This window comes from Plectropomus leopardus, chromosome 7 (genome assembly GCF_008729295.1).
Source record: "Plectropomus leopardus isolate mb chromosome 7, YSFRI_Pleo_2.0, whole genome shotgun sequence".
NCBI classification, from domain to species: domain Eukaryota; kingdom Metazoa; phylum Chordata; class Actinopteri; order Perciformes; family Serranidae; genus Plectropomus; species Plectropomus leopardus.
The window spans coordinates 7,563,805-7,580,031 of NC_056469.1; the positions used below are offsets into that span (position 1 = coordinate 7,563,805).

The following is a 16,227-nucleotide window of genomic DNA, read 5'->3' on the forward strand; positions in this document are numbered from 1 at the left end:
GAGGAGGCAGCATGGCCCCTAACATTGGCCCCTCAGAGTGATTGAATAACTGAGGACCCTGCAGTCCAAATAACAAGGCTCGCATCATTTATGCATTGTTAAGCCATGTAATTGAAACGAGCCATAGTTTGCATATTACACCATTAAAATAATGTGCTTTGCGTTTCTCCCAACACGACTATTTAAGCCTGTGTGGCGATGTGGTAATTCCTTGAATTACAGCCTAATTACCACAATGTTCTTTTGATTTGGCCGATTTCAATGTTACGCCACAATAATGTTCAATATTACCAGAATGAATTACTCAGCCGTGCCTGGAAACTTTTCCTCATATGACTTAAATCCTGGCAGCTTCATGTGCTATCAGTGCAGCTGGATTCACAGCCATAAAGGATTATTAGCCTATGAAATGAGACCCATTAAAGGCCCAATCAGTAAAACTTAATTGAAGAGCTCGCTTTATACATGGAATAGGAGCAGTTTGTGTTCAACTGATCATCATAGGCCCCGTTCATATCCTTGTTTGAGGATATTATTAATGCAAACAGACCAACAACATCAGAAAACATTATAATTACTGTTGTTTATCCTTGTAAAAACAAGACTTTTAATTACAAGTCATAACAATTTCTGGTCTTTTTTTTTTAAAATGTTGGTACATTTTGGTTGCAAACTGTACAATTAAGGATAAAATATCACGAACTATGTGTCTAATATGCAACTTTGTGCCCCTAAATTTATTTCAGAATCACATCAATATTTTATTTATGTTTGTTTGTGAAATCAAGAGATTAAAATTTTGTTTTTTTGGCCACAAAAGCAGCATGAAAACATAGGAAAGTTTAACTTAAATCAACAATGCAGCAACATTTTGTAATTAGCTCTTGCCCTTTGTTGCACATCCCTGTATTGTCCAGACCTCAGTCTAAACACATGACATGTGTCCTTGTGTGAACTTTCTGAATAAATTACCACTGCTAAGAATGATTTGTGAGCGTGCACATTCTGCATGCGGACTTTTCTGTTTTTTAACTGCACACTTTGACTATTTTTTTTCTGAAAATATTTCTTTGATAATTGCTTTTTTATTGCCTTTTAATTTTACGGCTAGGTCCAAGTTATTAAATAAAATGTTTAATTACACTTCCAGTCATTTGCATAGTTTAGAAGTTATAAATTGTGGATATTGAAGAACTGTCTGCATTGATTTATAGGTTTAATTTGTGGCCAGTGTGTATTACTTTATTTCTGCTGGATTGAATTGTTATAGGCCATAGACGGACCAAAAGTGCTTCTTAATTGCATCTGTACAGTAGGAATTATTAATGCTTTCTCAGAATTAAGAGGCTGCTTCAGAAGTTAGCGAGCTGAAACATACTTGTGCCAAACTGCATTTTTGAAGTTTTGTTTGTAATTATTTTTTCTCACACTTTATCTCAGTGCAGTGTGAGGAGCAGCTTTGAGGACAGACATAATCTCTCTCATCTTTTTCACTTCTTCTAGTCCTTTTCTCCCTCTCAGGGCCCTGCGCTCTTTACCCCTCCCTCCTTTATCCCTGCGAAGGCTTTGTCCCGGCAGCAGAGAGCCTCTCTAAATAGAGGCCTTTAGATAGACCAGGAACAGGGAGGGGGGCAGCAACGACGCGACTGCTGTTGTTTCATTTACCTCTCCCTATGGCAACCAGCAGCGGTCGGCCAGGAATGTCCCCTCTCTGGACAAAGTCCTGGTCCCTGAAGCTGACACCGGGGGGACGACAGCTGGGACGGGATGGAAACCTGCCCTCCCTGCCCTGGACTGGACTGGAGGCCTAAGTCTGGACTTAATCCTCCTCTTTACTTGTGTCTTTTCTCACTTTACTGGATGATGAGCTGCCAGAGAAGCTTTTCACACCCTATTAATTCTAAAATAGTTGTATATAAGAGCTGAAAATTATTTCAAAATCTCTTTTTGGTGATGTGAAAAATCCTAAAAGGCTTTCAATGTGGTTGCACCACCCACAAAGGTCTACTCAATGGTTCAGACTACATGCTTTAAAGAAAATTTGGGAACCATAAATGGCATTTTGCATTTTTTTTTTAAATATCTTTTAAGTCACTCAAGCTATATATAGAATTTGAATCCAGTAAGCCTCCTGTTAGTGTGTGTAGCCACTCCTCCCACTGAAGACTCATTAATTCACTTTACAGCTTGGTACACAGAAGTGCATTTGTTTACTTTATGAGCTGTTAAAACTTTTCAGCCAGGACATATGAAAGATGTCAACATTTACAAGACTTCGATGAGAAAAATATACTAACTTACTCTTTTACAACCGACCAAAGTTAGTAAAATTCCAGGAATTTGCCATTAATAGCTTTAAATTGAAATAATAAAAAAATAAATGGCAGGGATATTATTAACTGCAGTTGTCAGCTTTTTGAATGGCACATCTCAATTTAAATTGCTGTAAAACTTAAACTTGGTCCTATACGACTATAGGTCAGCAAATTAGGTCCACCCTGCCCGTTTCACTCATGCAATTTATCCACATTTTATTACAAGAAAGATTTTTTCCAAATAAAATCAAAAGTGATTGATATGTGTCAATTTTTTTTCCCTTTTCTATTTCTATCTATAAAACAAACTAGGTGTATGAAAGATGTATTTTTTCTACATCACACCATGCCTCACATCTCAATAACACAGTGAACTTTATAGGACAGTCTGTTTTATCTGCCTGTTTATATATATATATATACACACACACACAAACACATACATATATGTGTGTGTGTGTGTGTGTGTGTGTGTGTGTGTGTGTGTGTGTGTGTTTGTGTGTGTATTAGATGTTTTTTATTCACAAGTACATGGGTTTAATAGATAAATGAGCTTAAATTTAAAGTAATGGATGATTAATAGATTATATAGAGATTCTCAGTTGTATATCCTTTCATACACACAGATACACACACACGCCGCTACACAAATAACAGACACCAATATGCATACACCTACAACGTCTTTGCAGAAATATTGCAACACTGCAGCACTTTTAAAACACTAAACTGCATTTTACTGTCACATAGGCCTGTCTATGAATATGCAAATTATAGATGCATATCATTTGAAATCTAGCAATCTTTGCTCCAATGAAAAGGTGTACATCGCCTCATCAAAATAGGATTTAACGCACACCTTTCCATCACATTTATCATCATAATTGTGCGCAGAATTACAGTCAACAGTTAACAACAAAATTTAAAGTCTTAATCAATAAACAATCGTATATCCTAAACAAGAGAGCTTTTTTAAATAAGTCTTCCCAATATGGGAAGCAGGTCTCTGGATCTACGCTCAGCCTGAGTCCTGATAGAACCTGATTATCAAAGTAAATCAACTGTATCTTACAGTTGCACTGCTGATCCCGGTGCTCCGTCTCCCCATGCTGCACTCCGGCTCTCCGCTTCCACGGGAGCTTCAACTCGCACCTCTCCAACAAAGAGAGTAGTGTTTGTTGAGACTTCCCAGCAGCCAATCACCGCGTCGTTGCCCTTGGTTACCACGTCCATCATCCTTTGACGTCCAATGAGCAACGGGGGCGTGGCGGAGTCCAGGTGCGCCTCGGCGTCCACTTGGCAGAGCGCCTGAGAGCCGCCTGTGGGCAGGAGAGGATCTGTCAAATGCGAGGTTCCTTTAATAAGAGCGACCAGTCCGGCTCCGAGAGTCATGGCGACCGCAGCGTCTAACCACTACAACATCCTCACCTCCAGCGCATCCATCGTGCACTCGGAGCCCGGCAGCATGCAGCAAGCCACGGCGTACCGGGACGCGCAGAGCCTGTTGCAGAGCGACTACCCGCTTCAGAGCAACAGCCACACGCTTAGCCACGCACACCAGTGGATCACGGCGCTGTCCCATGGAGAGGGAGCCCCGTGGTCCTCCAGCCCGCTCGGCGCAGAGCAGGACATCAAACCCGCGGTGCAGGGCGCACGGGACGAGATGCACAACTCCAGCAGCAACCTGCAGCACCAGTCACGGCCGCCCCACCTGGTGCACCAGACACACGGGAACCACCACGACGGCCGGGCGTGGAGAACCACCACGGCGGCGCACATACCGAGCATGGCCACGACAAACGGTCAAAGCCTTATTTACTCCCAGCCAGGCTTCAGCGTCAACGGGCTGATCCCGGGCAGCGGCCAGGGGATGCACCACCACAACCTAAGAGACAGTCATGACGACCACCACAGCCCGCACCTCAGCGAACACGGTCACCCTCCGTCCCAGCATCAGCACCAGCACCGGCCGCAGAGCCACCACGACCACTCGGACGAGGATACGCCGACCTCGGACGACCTGGAGCAGTTCGCCAAGCAGTTCAAACAGCGGAGGATCAAGCTGGGCTTCACGCAGGCGGACGTGGGACTCGCTCTGGGGACCCTGTACGGAAATGTGTTTTCCCAAACCACCATATGCAGGTTTGAGGCCCTGCAGCTCAGCTTCAAAAACATGTGCAAGCTGAAGCCTCTGTTGAACAAGTGGTTGGAGGAGGCGGACTCCACCTCGGGCAGCCCGACCAGCCTGGACAAAATCGCGGCGCAGGGGAGGAAAAGGAAAAAACGGACTTCAATCGAGGTAAGCGTAAAGGGAGCTTTGGAGAGCCATTTTTTGAAGTGCCCAAAACCGGCTGCGTCGGAAATAATTGGCCTGGCGGACAGTCTGCACCTGGAAAAAGAAGTGGTGAGGGTTTGGTTTTGTAACAGGAGACAGAAGGAGAAACGCATGACCCCTCCCGGAGGAGCTCTGCCGGGGAGCGAGGATGTGTACGGGGACACGCCGCCGCACCACGGGGTCCAGACTCCGGTCCAATGAACTCTGCTGGACCGCACCTCCAGGACATGTTTATCCTTTTTATTTATCCCCAAGGTTATATATAAATCACTGAACTATGAGACGCTATAGTGGGTGTTTTATGTATAATAGATTGCAGTGAGTACTCACACAATATCTGCAGTGAATATCTGAGAAATGGAAAATGAGTGAGGGGAGGACAGGACATTTTTTGCCTCTCCCAGAGCTAAAGGAACATAAGCCTGTGTTGTGTTCTACGAGGATAAATGCCCAGCACTGTGACTCCAGTCGACGCAGTTTCAAGGTGTAGCCCCTATTGTGTACTGAAATTATACTTGACGAAAAAAAAGATGGAGGGGGAGGAGGTGTACCTGGTTTTAGACGAAAAGCAAAGCTGAATGGTTTCCATTCGCCACTTTTATACCTATCAAACCACAAAACACTTTTTTCCCTGTGCGTAAAAAGGGAAATACAAAGGCGTTTAGTTTTGTAGCCCCAAATTGTGCGTCCAGCAGTGACGGGTGGTGCAGGGGGGGGGGGGGGGGGGGGGGGTTTCTAGGGAGCTGCGTTAATGGAGTAAAACTGGAGGCCAGTAAAGGCTGCAGCCCCAGTCCAGTGGAGTCCAGCTGAGGGTGAGCATCGCCTGAGTCCCATCTGTCAGCCAGGCAGCACAGAGCGGCTTTCATTCAAAACACTGCTGGGAAACTGCAGGCCATTCAGCTCGTATTTATTCTAAGAGCACTGAGGTCAGGATTTAGTTCTGAACACATTATTATTATTATTATTATTATTATTATTATTATTATTATTATTATTAAGTGTGCAGCTCGCTGGCTAAACTCTTCAATAATTAGCCTTGGTGCAGTGATTTAAAAAAGTGTATGACCTCTATCATAACAGCAGTACAAACAAGAAGTCCAGTCTATTTTTTCCCACAAAACACGCGTTAAATGATATTTCTCCTCCCATCAGAGAGTCTCCCAGCTTCAGGAAAAGGGCTTCGTGGCGATTGATTGGATTATCTGGCACTTTTCCACAACATGCAGGACGGGCTACAGATATATAGATATCTACAAACAGAAATATATGTCACCAACTCTCACAGAACATTTGGATCCACTTTTGTAAATATTGTATAACTTTAAAAGTCATGGCTTCATCCCTTTTTTTCCTTCTTCACTGGGGCACTTTTCATAGATTGATGTTTTCAAGAACAGTTTTTTTTAAATCCATTCATAGCCTACCTACTGCCTTGTATTTGTGTACTTTTTGACGTTCATTTTGTTGCCGCAATTATGCTCGTTTACGGTTTGATAATTTTTTCCGTGGCGCATTTTATTTTAAGTCTACATCTTTTCCCTTTATTATTATTATTATTAACATGAAATCGATTTAATTTGTTGAAATTGTCAAAGGAGTTCCGCTTTGCTATTTGATGCCCGCTCTGAAATTACATTAGATTGTGTTTCCAATCAAAATATGGTGCTTTGAGGAGTGAATTCAGATGAATCGATAACACTACAGAATAGTATTGTCCATGATAAATCAGGCTAAAGAGGATAAATAACACGATTAGTGTGTTTTAAAAAGAAAAAAAAAAACATAAGGCCTTTAGATTTATTCCCTGAAAACATTTTAGTGACATTCCAAAAATTGCAGCATATGATCAAAATTGTTATTATTATTATTATTATTATTATTATTATTATTATTATTATTATTATTATTATTATTATTATTATTATCAGGGTGTAATTTTAATTTGTTTGTGAGGTCGTTGCCATGCATTTCATTTCAGCCATTTTGTCCATCTTCGTCTATGTTGCTTTATTACAATGGGGGGGAAATTGCTCGTAGACATTTTATTTTATTTTTTAGTATTGTTAATGAGATTGTAATTTATTATACAATGGCTTTTATAGATGACACAAAGTGCGAGATATACTATATGAAAATGACACCGAGAAGGCTTTTGTTTTGTAGGGAAGAAGAGAGACATATTTTTTTTTTTTTTTTCCAGCGGGATTGCCACAGCCTAAAGCCGTCACAGCTATAAATGTATATACATCTTTTCTCCGTACAGTAGCTTGCTTTTCGTTTTATGCAAAAACAGATATCCAGGGACTTTTTTTTCTCCTCTCATGTGGAAACAGCTTTTTAAACCCCCCCCCCCCGATTTATGTTTCTCCTGCAGAAAACAACAAACCATCATGGCATTGAAATCTTTTCCTCAGTAGCTTTAATGAATCGATCCAACTCATAATTCACTGGAAGTTGTGGGATGTAGACCTGTAGCAATCCGACGCTGTTTTTCTTGTTGCTTTTCTTTAATTGCTTGTTAAACCAGTCGTTTGTTTTTTGGGGGGAGGGGATATAGGCTATGTCATATTCACTGGATGAACTTGGGGTAGATAAAGCAGCGGTGATAAACGCCTGTTGGTGTTTTCATCACTTGACACATGAACAACGGACTTGCACATTTTTAAATAATGGGGTTGATATTAAACAGCTTTTTTCCAACGTCGAGGCTAAATGTGTTTTTTAATTTTATTTCTTTTAATTCCTGTGCTGCAGTGACTTCAGTGTCCGACATCTGTGGTGTTAAAAATATGCTTCTTGCTTTGAGCTCATTGGTTTGAGTGAAATTTAATGGTTGAGAGAAAATCAGGCTTGATGAATGGAAGATTGGGAGCCGATGATGTGTTGTTTCTGCCCCGGGCTGCTTTTTAAATGGACTGGCTTTGGCTGGGAAAAACTACAGCTTCCAGCCTGGGTTAAAATTAGGGGTTCTCAAAGTAAAGTCCGAGGACCATAGCAGGTCCTTAGGAGGACTGAAATGGGTCTGACATAATAATTTGATTTTACTGCTATTTTATTTATTTTATTTTATTTGGAGCTAAGTTTCATTTTCTCAGAATGGTGGACTAAAAAACAACCATGTAGGTGTTGTTTCAAATAGGGAGTCAAACAGAGATTTTATTGTTTTATAATGTATTATATCCCCTATTTTTTTCTTTTATTTACCATCAATTCTCAGATGTTGGTCTTTGGTACTTTTTTCCCCCTGTAGCTTTAAGGCAAAAAAAAGTAAAAGAAAAGAAAAAGAAAATGACACAAGACAAGAACTTGCATTGTTTGGGCCATTTGATTGAGCACTTTAAACTGAAGTATATCCAAAAAAATAATGACTTTAAACACATCATAAATTGTGAAATTTAAATACAAGTTTCCTCCTTTTACTCAAACATATAGATTTAATTTTGTGTCATCAAAACAGGAAGTTCTGAATCAATGGATTTAAAAAGCGCTTACAAGGAAAAAATACCCCACTATAATATTTCCGCAGGGATTTATAGTGACAGTGACATTGACAGTGGTGACCCTGATGGTATTTTCCTATTCAGTATGATATGTAATTTCTCCATAATATTCCCACAGGATCCTGTAGTGTGAGCATCACTTTAACAACTGTTGTGGATTACTTTATTTTGAAGCTGACTGCCAAAATGCAAAGTTGCTTTTTCTCTATCACTTCCTGCTTAACTGCAAAAATAATGCCACCTGTGTTGCCCTCCGTGGTTTATCATACTAATATTAATAATCATCTTCATTTCACGCCACAAGCTGACAGTTTTTATGTTGGAAATGATGATTGTGTATGGTTGAATTGAAAGTGAGATTTAGTGTACTTAAGTATTTATGAACCAAACGGGTGTGATCGATTGGAAATCAATAGCTGATCAGTATTGATTGCCTTGACCAATTAACCTGATCATTGAGAAAAAAAAGTAGGGGCGCCTTTTTTCGTTCATCCATTGAATGGAGAGATTAAAAAGCCAAGTCGGTAGCTACAGCTGGTATTTGTTTTTATTTTATTTATTGTATTTTTGGATGGAATAATGACGAAAAAGTAGCGTTTCCACATGTGGAAAATGTACCATAATGTAATAATTCCCAGGACTAGAAGATAGACAAGGATGTATTTTTAACCAGCATCACTATGGTTAATTTACATCTATGTAGAATAATAAGCACAGTGGATATGATCCCTCTGAGATTCCGTAGGTGCGACAGGTGACAAACAGTGCGTATCGGTATCATTTCCACGTGCTGTTTTTGTTGTCGACGAAGGGAAATAAAAGATGTCCCTCTCTGCATCATCACCGCTCGCCGTTTGACCTGCCATTTGGATGCCTGGCACGAAACGACATCCGGAAATGAAGCCCCCTCTCTGATCTCTGAAGTAGACTTTTGTGGAGCCCAGTAATCAAAAAAACTGCGCCCTCGTGCCCTTCATCCGCTCGCTAGCAGATGCAATTAATAGCGCGTCGCGTTAATTACACCTTCCTTTTTATTTAGGTGACTTGAAATTTCCCATTAGGCTCCCAGGGAAGAAGGAAAAAAAACCCACTCCAGTGTCGTGGTGCTGAGCTGTGGAGAAACACAGAGGGGGATAGTCGGTGCTCGAGCGCCATCTAGCGACACCAGCAGCCTGACCAGAGGGTGAGTCCAAGCTGTTATGTCATTTTATTGTTATGTCATTTATTTTATTGTCATATAAAATTTTTTTAAAAAAAGTCAAATCTATGTTACATCACGAACTTATGGCAGGGATATATCACGCAATGGTGAACTTTGTTGTCTGATGGAGATGCAGAAACATTCAGTCATTACATTACAAATATGAGAAAGATATTGGAGGCCTTCACACACAACAAGATTAGTCAGGATCAGAGTAATAAATTAGGATATTAAATTAGCCTACAATAAGGTCAATAGTCATTATAGGTCTTTGTTAAACTAAATCACACTTGCCCTTACTTATCTGGCACACACTATACTGTCAATCCCTTGTTATAGGATTTCTTTTTTTAAATTTAGGCCTATAGGGAAAAATATTCCTATTTTCATATTGATAACTGCAATTACTGACTAACTAGGGGTGAAATAATTAATCAATTAATCCTCTAGTTGACAGTTATAACAATTCAATATTTATTTATATATATGTACTTTATATTTATGTATATATATATATACATATATATTTATATATATATGTATATATAGAGAGAGAGAGAGAGAGAGAGAGAGAAGAAGTTAAACATTTTACATATGATATAAACATGACACATTTAAATAAATAAAAATCAGTCGGATCAGTACAGTTAGGCATAGTTATAGAACTATGAAACCTGTTTATCAGTCATTTTTTGGGAGGCAGTGGATTCCCCTCTTGTGATTTTCCTCAAACCAACTCCATGTCCTCTAACAGCAGTTGCACCACCCCCACTGAGTGGTCCCAATCATCAACTGTTTTAGTGCTTCAACTTGAATTTGTTGACTCATTATTACCAGTGTAAGCAGTGTCACTCTGGATTTACCTAATGAGTACTTTAAATGTATTGTAAACATTAACTAAATGTCCTAAAAATCATACTGATCAAATCATGTCAAAAATTTGTATTAAATTCTAGTTTTGGAACTGGTTGAGCAGGTTTTTACATAGGAGCAGATTTTTTTTTTTTTGGGGGGGGATTATTCTTTTCTATCATTTTGATTAGTAAACCCTGCAAAACTAAACTAAACTGGACAGAACAATTCTGCAAACAGTTCTGCAAGCTGCAGTGCACCATGGGGATGTTTTTGACTGAGTGCTGCAGATGACTCAATCACATTGCATTAGGTCCATTTCGTTTTACAAAAAATAAAGATGGTAAGATCATCAGAGGGTTAAATCATTCATCAAACAAAATCATTTCCAGCTCAGCTCCTCAAATCTGAGGATTTTTGTCACTTGAATGAAATGTCTTAAGGTTTTGGACCACTGATCGAACAAAACAGGCAATAGGCCTTTTATAATGACGACATTAGACATGTCACAGTAGGAGAATCAGGTCTCTGGGTCCTGGTGTTGTGTTTTCTGCCCCACTGTCACACTGCTGTGGCTTACTGGGACAAATGAAAAAAGGATCAATTGTTCATGTTATTATTAACACCTGACATTTAAATAGACTAAACAATTCACGGCAAAAATAATCATTACAGTTGCAGCCCGCGACTCAACAATAAAAATGCAGCTGAAACAAGATGGTCATAATAACCCATGGGCTGGTTTTACTGACCTTGCAGCTTTGTCGATTTGTTCTTATTGTTGCAAAGTGCACCAGAGATAATCAAACGCTGAATGTGAGAAGACATCTGAGCCTGTAGAGCCTGTTGAGGCAAGCTGGCAGCATCATGCAGGGTATCAGCTCAATCTGTTTGAAGTATCTTTTGCTCACATTTTTTTTATCAGATTATCAGGATTACTGTATACACTTTACCCCTGCTCTCCCCATCTAACCTACACTTAAAAGGCCTTATTTGTAAGTAAACCCGTTTTATTTTAAAGCTGTTGACTGAGGTTATTTTTCATTTTTTATAGGTAATGATGTTGGACAAAAAGTAGGGGAAAGAGGGGTCGGTTGGAACAGTATTGTTACAAATCAACAAAAAGTACTCAAACTAAGACAGAGGCTTTTCTAAGTTAAAAAAGGCCCACCGTGGAGTCATTTGGTGTAAAAAAAAAAAAAAACAACAAACATACAAAAAAAAACCTATCAATTTGTTGTTCTGGACTTTTTTTTCCATTTAAAATTTTTTAATTATCTTATTTGTAGCCTATGGTAACCACCTTGAGCTGATAGGTGCCACTGACATGGAGACTCCAGAAAGCTCCATATCTCAATAGCTTATGCAAATACAATAATTTTACAAATGTTTTTTTTCTAAAAAAGAAACATGTAAACAAGTGACACTGTAAATATAAGGTATTCAAATTAAGAGCTTTTAAAAAAAAAAAAAAAAAATCATTATTACTTTATTTTTATTTTTACTTTTGCTAAAATCATGCTTTTCATTTTGAGTTGTACTCTAAAAAACGTAATAAATTGTGAGAAGACATCTTCATCTGTTAAGGGCTGAATTAGTTTCACTAATGTGCATTTCAAGTAGTCTGAAGAATGTATTGTATGTAATGTATTATATTGTATAGATTAAAAATTGTCCCAATCGACCCCACCCTCCCCCTACTTTTTTGGCGTCAAGACATGTTTAAATGCTGTATCAGCATATTCAGTCCTGTCGTTAAAAAAAAAAGAGGGAGAGAGAGAGAGATAGAAATAAAAATAATCTTGAACAAAAGATGATTTAACTCTGTCTGTCTGCAGGAACAACAGTAAAACATAATCTTACTCGGATCACATAAAGTAATTTAACACTGTGTCCAACAACATGGTGTTTCAATATGATTTCCTGGGGTAATTTAAATTTTTGAACTTAATTAATTTTGAAAATGAATATTCTAGTGGCCAACTTGTATTTACTCCCCACAGATGTTAATCTAATGTCTTTGTACAAAGTTTCCCTGTCAAACATCATGTCCATCTCTGAATGGTGTGAGGATGAATCAGCCTTCTGAATCAACCCCTCATTCCATCTGTCTTTCTCTTTTTGCCCCCCCCATCCCAACACACACACACCTCCTCCTTCTCCACCTCCCCCTCCTCCTCCCCCCAGCACACAGATAACAGTGATACAAGCTCACAAGCAGAACATAATTCCACCATTTGACATTGTTGTTCTTCAATCTCACTCAGATGCATCGCAGCTAATTACACTTTGCACACTTAAGTACACAAATGCGTGTGTGCGTTCATTTGTAAACGAGTTATTGTTTAATTATAACTTCACATGAACTTTGCTGATCAGTGGGGCGAATCATGTCTCCCCTTCAGCGCGTAATTATTCAGACTATAATTGCTCGGCCTGTTTGTGAAACATGCTCGTCTCTCAGCAAGGTCATCTCACACGGCTTCTGTGCCAGATCCTCTTTGACAACGACCATGAGCCTTTAAATGGCTCTGTTTAAGGCTGCTGAGAGAGCAGGAATCTTTAGATGGACAGCACTCATTAGAGTTTACAAGTAACAAAGATAATCAAATGATAGAAGATTTAAAGTTTTCATAGTGAGATGATACTTTAAGTTCAAATGCAGAAGTAACACACAAGGACATGTAATGAAAATTATTCTTTTCAAACAAAATCCATCATAAATTTCTTCAGTGTGAAAAAATAGCCCAAATTTATGGTTCGCTTAGCATTCTGGAACTTTCAACTGCATCTCATGGTCTTCATCATTTAATGGAATGGACTTGGTTTGAGCTGGGCCCATTGACTGATGAAAACTGTGACTTAGTTGAAAGCTCAGTGAAAGCTGGTTAGTAGACCTTGAGTCGAGATTTTTTTGTAAAACATACTGATCTCATTTCAAAATTAGACACATTTTTTTCATAAAACTCGAAAACTTAAGTTTTACACAGGCTACAGACATTCACTGTGTATTACACCCTATTAAATCATAAAAACATTAAGATGTATTATCTGATTACTCTTACAAAAACATAGAGACATAGAGACATTAGAGCATAAAGAATAATAATAATAACTTAACTATGGTAAATAAAAGTTTTGTTTTAGAGGCATTAGAATACAGAATACAATTTTTTTTCTTGTTTTCCATAGGTTTCAAAGAATGAATGTATTATTTTAAAGATGCTGAATCTTTCCAGGCTCTAACACTGTGTTTATACAGTTAATTCCATTTTTGTTCTATTCCAAGGAAATAAAAATTATATTAAGGTCAGAAATCCAGATAATACTCTTCAATTATTCAGAGGGACAGACTTGTCTCAAAGTGCCTTTTTATCTGTATCTGCTGGATGACATTCTGACACAAAACATGAAGATGCTGTTTTTCTATTCCAGTGTTTCTCAACCTGGGATTGAGACCCCTCAAGGGGTCCCAAAATAAAGCTGCTGGGTCACAAGACAATTGAATGGATTAAAAATAAAAGTATACGATATTTTTATCTCCTCAGCCCCAGAAAACTAGCCTGGGAACCAAATAAATTTGCAAGCTTCTGTTTTATTTGCTCTGACCAGGCTACAACATCCGAGCCTGAAAAATGAAGCCAATGCGGAAATGCCAAAAAACTGCAATTCATCTAATGGCCACTTGAGGCTGGCTCCAAAACAGAGTTAATTCCCACAGACCCCTGTGTTAAAATGCCCATCTTTACAGCAGAAATAAACATGTGTACAGCCTGGTACTAAAAAAAAAATCCCAACAAAAAACAAAAAAAAAACTAGAGCTGATTTCAACATTCATGACAACTTTACAGGGGTTGGATTTTTTTTTTAAAAAATCGCCCATTTCCATTTTATTAAGGTCAAAAGTTACACATATTTATGGGCTGGGCACTTGAGTGGCAGGCTGTCTTCCAACAGTGTTCTTTGCTTCCTGTCAGATCTTTCACAGCTCCAAACTATAACCCAAATATGGACCCTTCTGGTCCCCCCCCCAAAAAAAGAAGATGGCGACATCTGAAATGCCAAATTTGATACATCTGATCCATCTCCCATTCAGATAGATTTCCAGCCAGCCTCAGATGGGTCCAGCCAATTACAACAGTTCATCCAAGATAGGGCATGCTTTAGACAATGACTGATAACTTATGGAGCCTTTGTGCTTTACATGAAATACTTGTTGATGTAATTTTTGGCTTGTGCACTGTCGATCCAAGACACTACAGGGAGCATAAACCTAGCAAGAGAACCACATTGTGGCAGATTTGAAAACCAAGATGACTGAGACTGATTTGGAACTTTTTTGTTAAAGTACTGTATTCAAATGCTGATGGACAAACAGCAACACTCTTTCACAGACATATCGATGCTTCATCATCATAGCTCATCTCTGTTTGCTGTAGTCGGTTAATATTTGTCCATCACTCAGGCCTACATCCCATGATTCGTTGTTCTGATCTGTTGTAGGTCTATCCAATTGTGTCCCGAGGCATTTTGATCTACAGTTGTTGGTAACGTCAAAATAAAAAAATATACTAAGAGGTTCATTACTAACTTGTGTAGAGGGCTGCAGCAAAGATGTTTATCCGTAGGCTGACTTGGAAGTTAGCATTACAATGGGTCCCTCATCAAATAGCCGAAGGGATTTTTCCATTGGATTTTGGATTATTGCAGGAAATAAGCTTTGTGGCAAATAAAAGCTTATGATACTTACAAGAGGTTTTTGTAGCAAGACAATCTCCACAAATGAACAACCCTTTTAGAATTTTTGAAGCTTAGTTGCAATCACCAGGAGTAAAAAGCATACTTTTTTTTAGCAAATATTAGGCTATAAACTAACTACTCCACAGTCGAATGATTTCAGCTTCATCACCACAACAAGCCTGTAAATCTGTATTTCGCACAATGACATTTAGCCACTTACAAGCACCCATCTTTTTTAAGACACGTAAAAGCTTTCAAATTTACTGATGTATTTCATGTCGAAGAAGATGTGAACTATTCTTAAGCTTGTTTACCACAGACCCTATTTCAGGCATCTAAATAAAAAACCATTAAAAAAACTCACTGATTTCAAGATGAGAGAACAGAGACTGCTAAAATGCAAAGGCATGTCTGCACCACTCTACTTGCAGTTTGGACTGGCATTGTCATGGTACCTTAACCCTTCAAATAAATCAATTCAAGGAGGAAAATGAACACTTTGGTTGATCTCACCATAACTCACATCCACGCTGAGGATATAACCTGTAATAAGGGATCACCAGTAGATGATTAAAAGCCTTGAGTGTTGAACACATTTCTGCAATGTGTTCCTTTAAGCAAAAAGGACAAGCAAAGACTCGCTGTAACTGCTGCGTTTTATTAGACATCGAGTCTTAATTTTGAGAAAAAACTAGCGCTATATCTGCACCACTAGTATCAGATCAGGGTTACGAATCGTCTGCGGTGTCATTTCTTTACAGTAATTACACCAGGGTATCACAATTCAACAAAGTTTACAACTAAAAGTCCTTGTGGATTGAGATTTGGCTAAAGAAACCTCGCCCATTAAAAAGCTACCTATGGATTATAGTATTTAGATGGATTTAAAGGACTCAGCGCTGACATTCTCAATATCCTCAAAAACAAAACATAAATAATAAGCTTTCGACACAGCAGTGTGAGGCCTGACAGGAATGTCTTCATTATTAGAGTCTAAGTTGAGAAACTAGAGAAGGAACACCAAGCCACATAATGATGGGTATCACAGCGAGGCCTCCCTCAGGCAGGTCTGAGGTCTGTCGAGTCCCAGCCTGAGGACGGCTCCAAGGAGGCACACCACAGCACTCAGCAGACATGTGTCTCACTGAAGGGAAGACTATTACTGCACCGATGGGGTGCTGCCATATTTGTCAAGGTATGTTCTGGTGTCACTCATGTGGTTTGTAGAGTGAGGGGAAAAGAAAGAAAGCATAGGGCAACCTTGTGCCAGCCCCCTTAACTCTT

General features: G+C 39.1%; 1 protein-coding gene across 1 annotated transcript; it reads left to right on the top strand.

Moving 5' to 3' along the window:
- The first annotated feature begins 3,670 nt into the window (after positions 1-3,670).
- On the top strand, positions 3,671-4,851 carry pou3f2b (POU class 3 homeobox 2b). The gene has a single exon (XM_042490435.1). The coding sequence runs from the start codon at positions 3,706-3,708 to the stop codon at positions 4,849-4,851; it is 1,146 nt and encodes a 381-aa protein (XP_042346369.1). The 5' UTR covers positions 3,671-3,705.
- Positions 4,852-16,227: the final 11,376 nt, after the last annotated feature.

Excerpts from the sequence above, each read along its gene's own strand:
- pou3f2b (XM_042490435.1), top strand. The coding sequence starts at position 3,706 with ATGGCGACCGCAGCGTCTAACCACTACAACATCCTCACCTCCAGCGCA.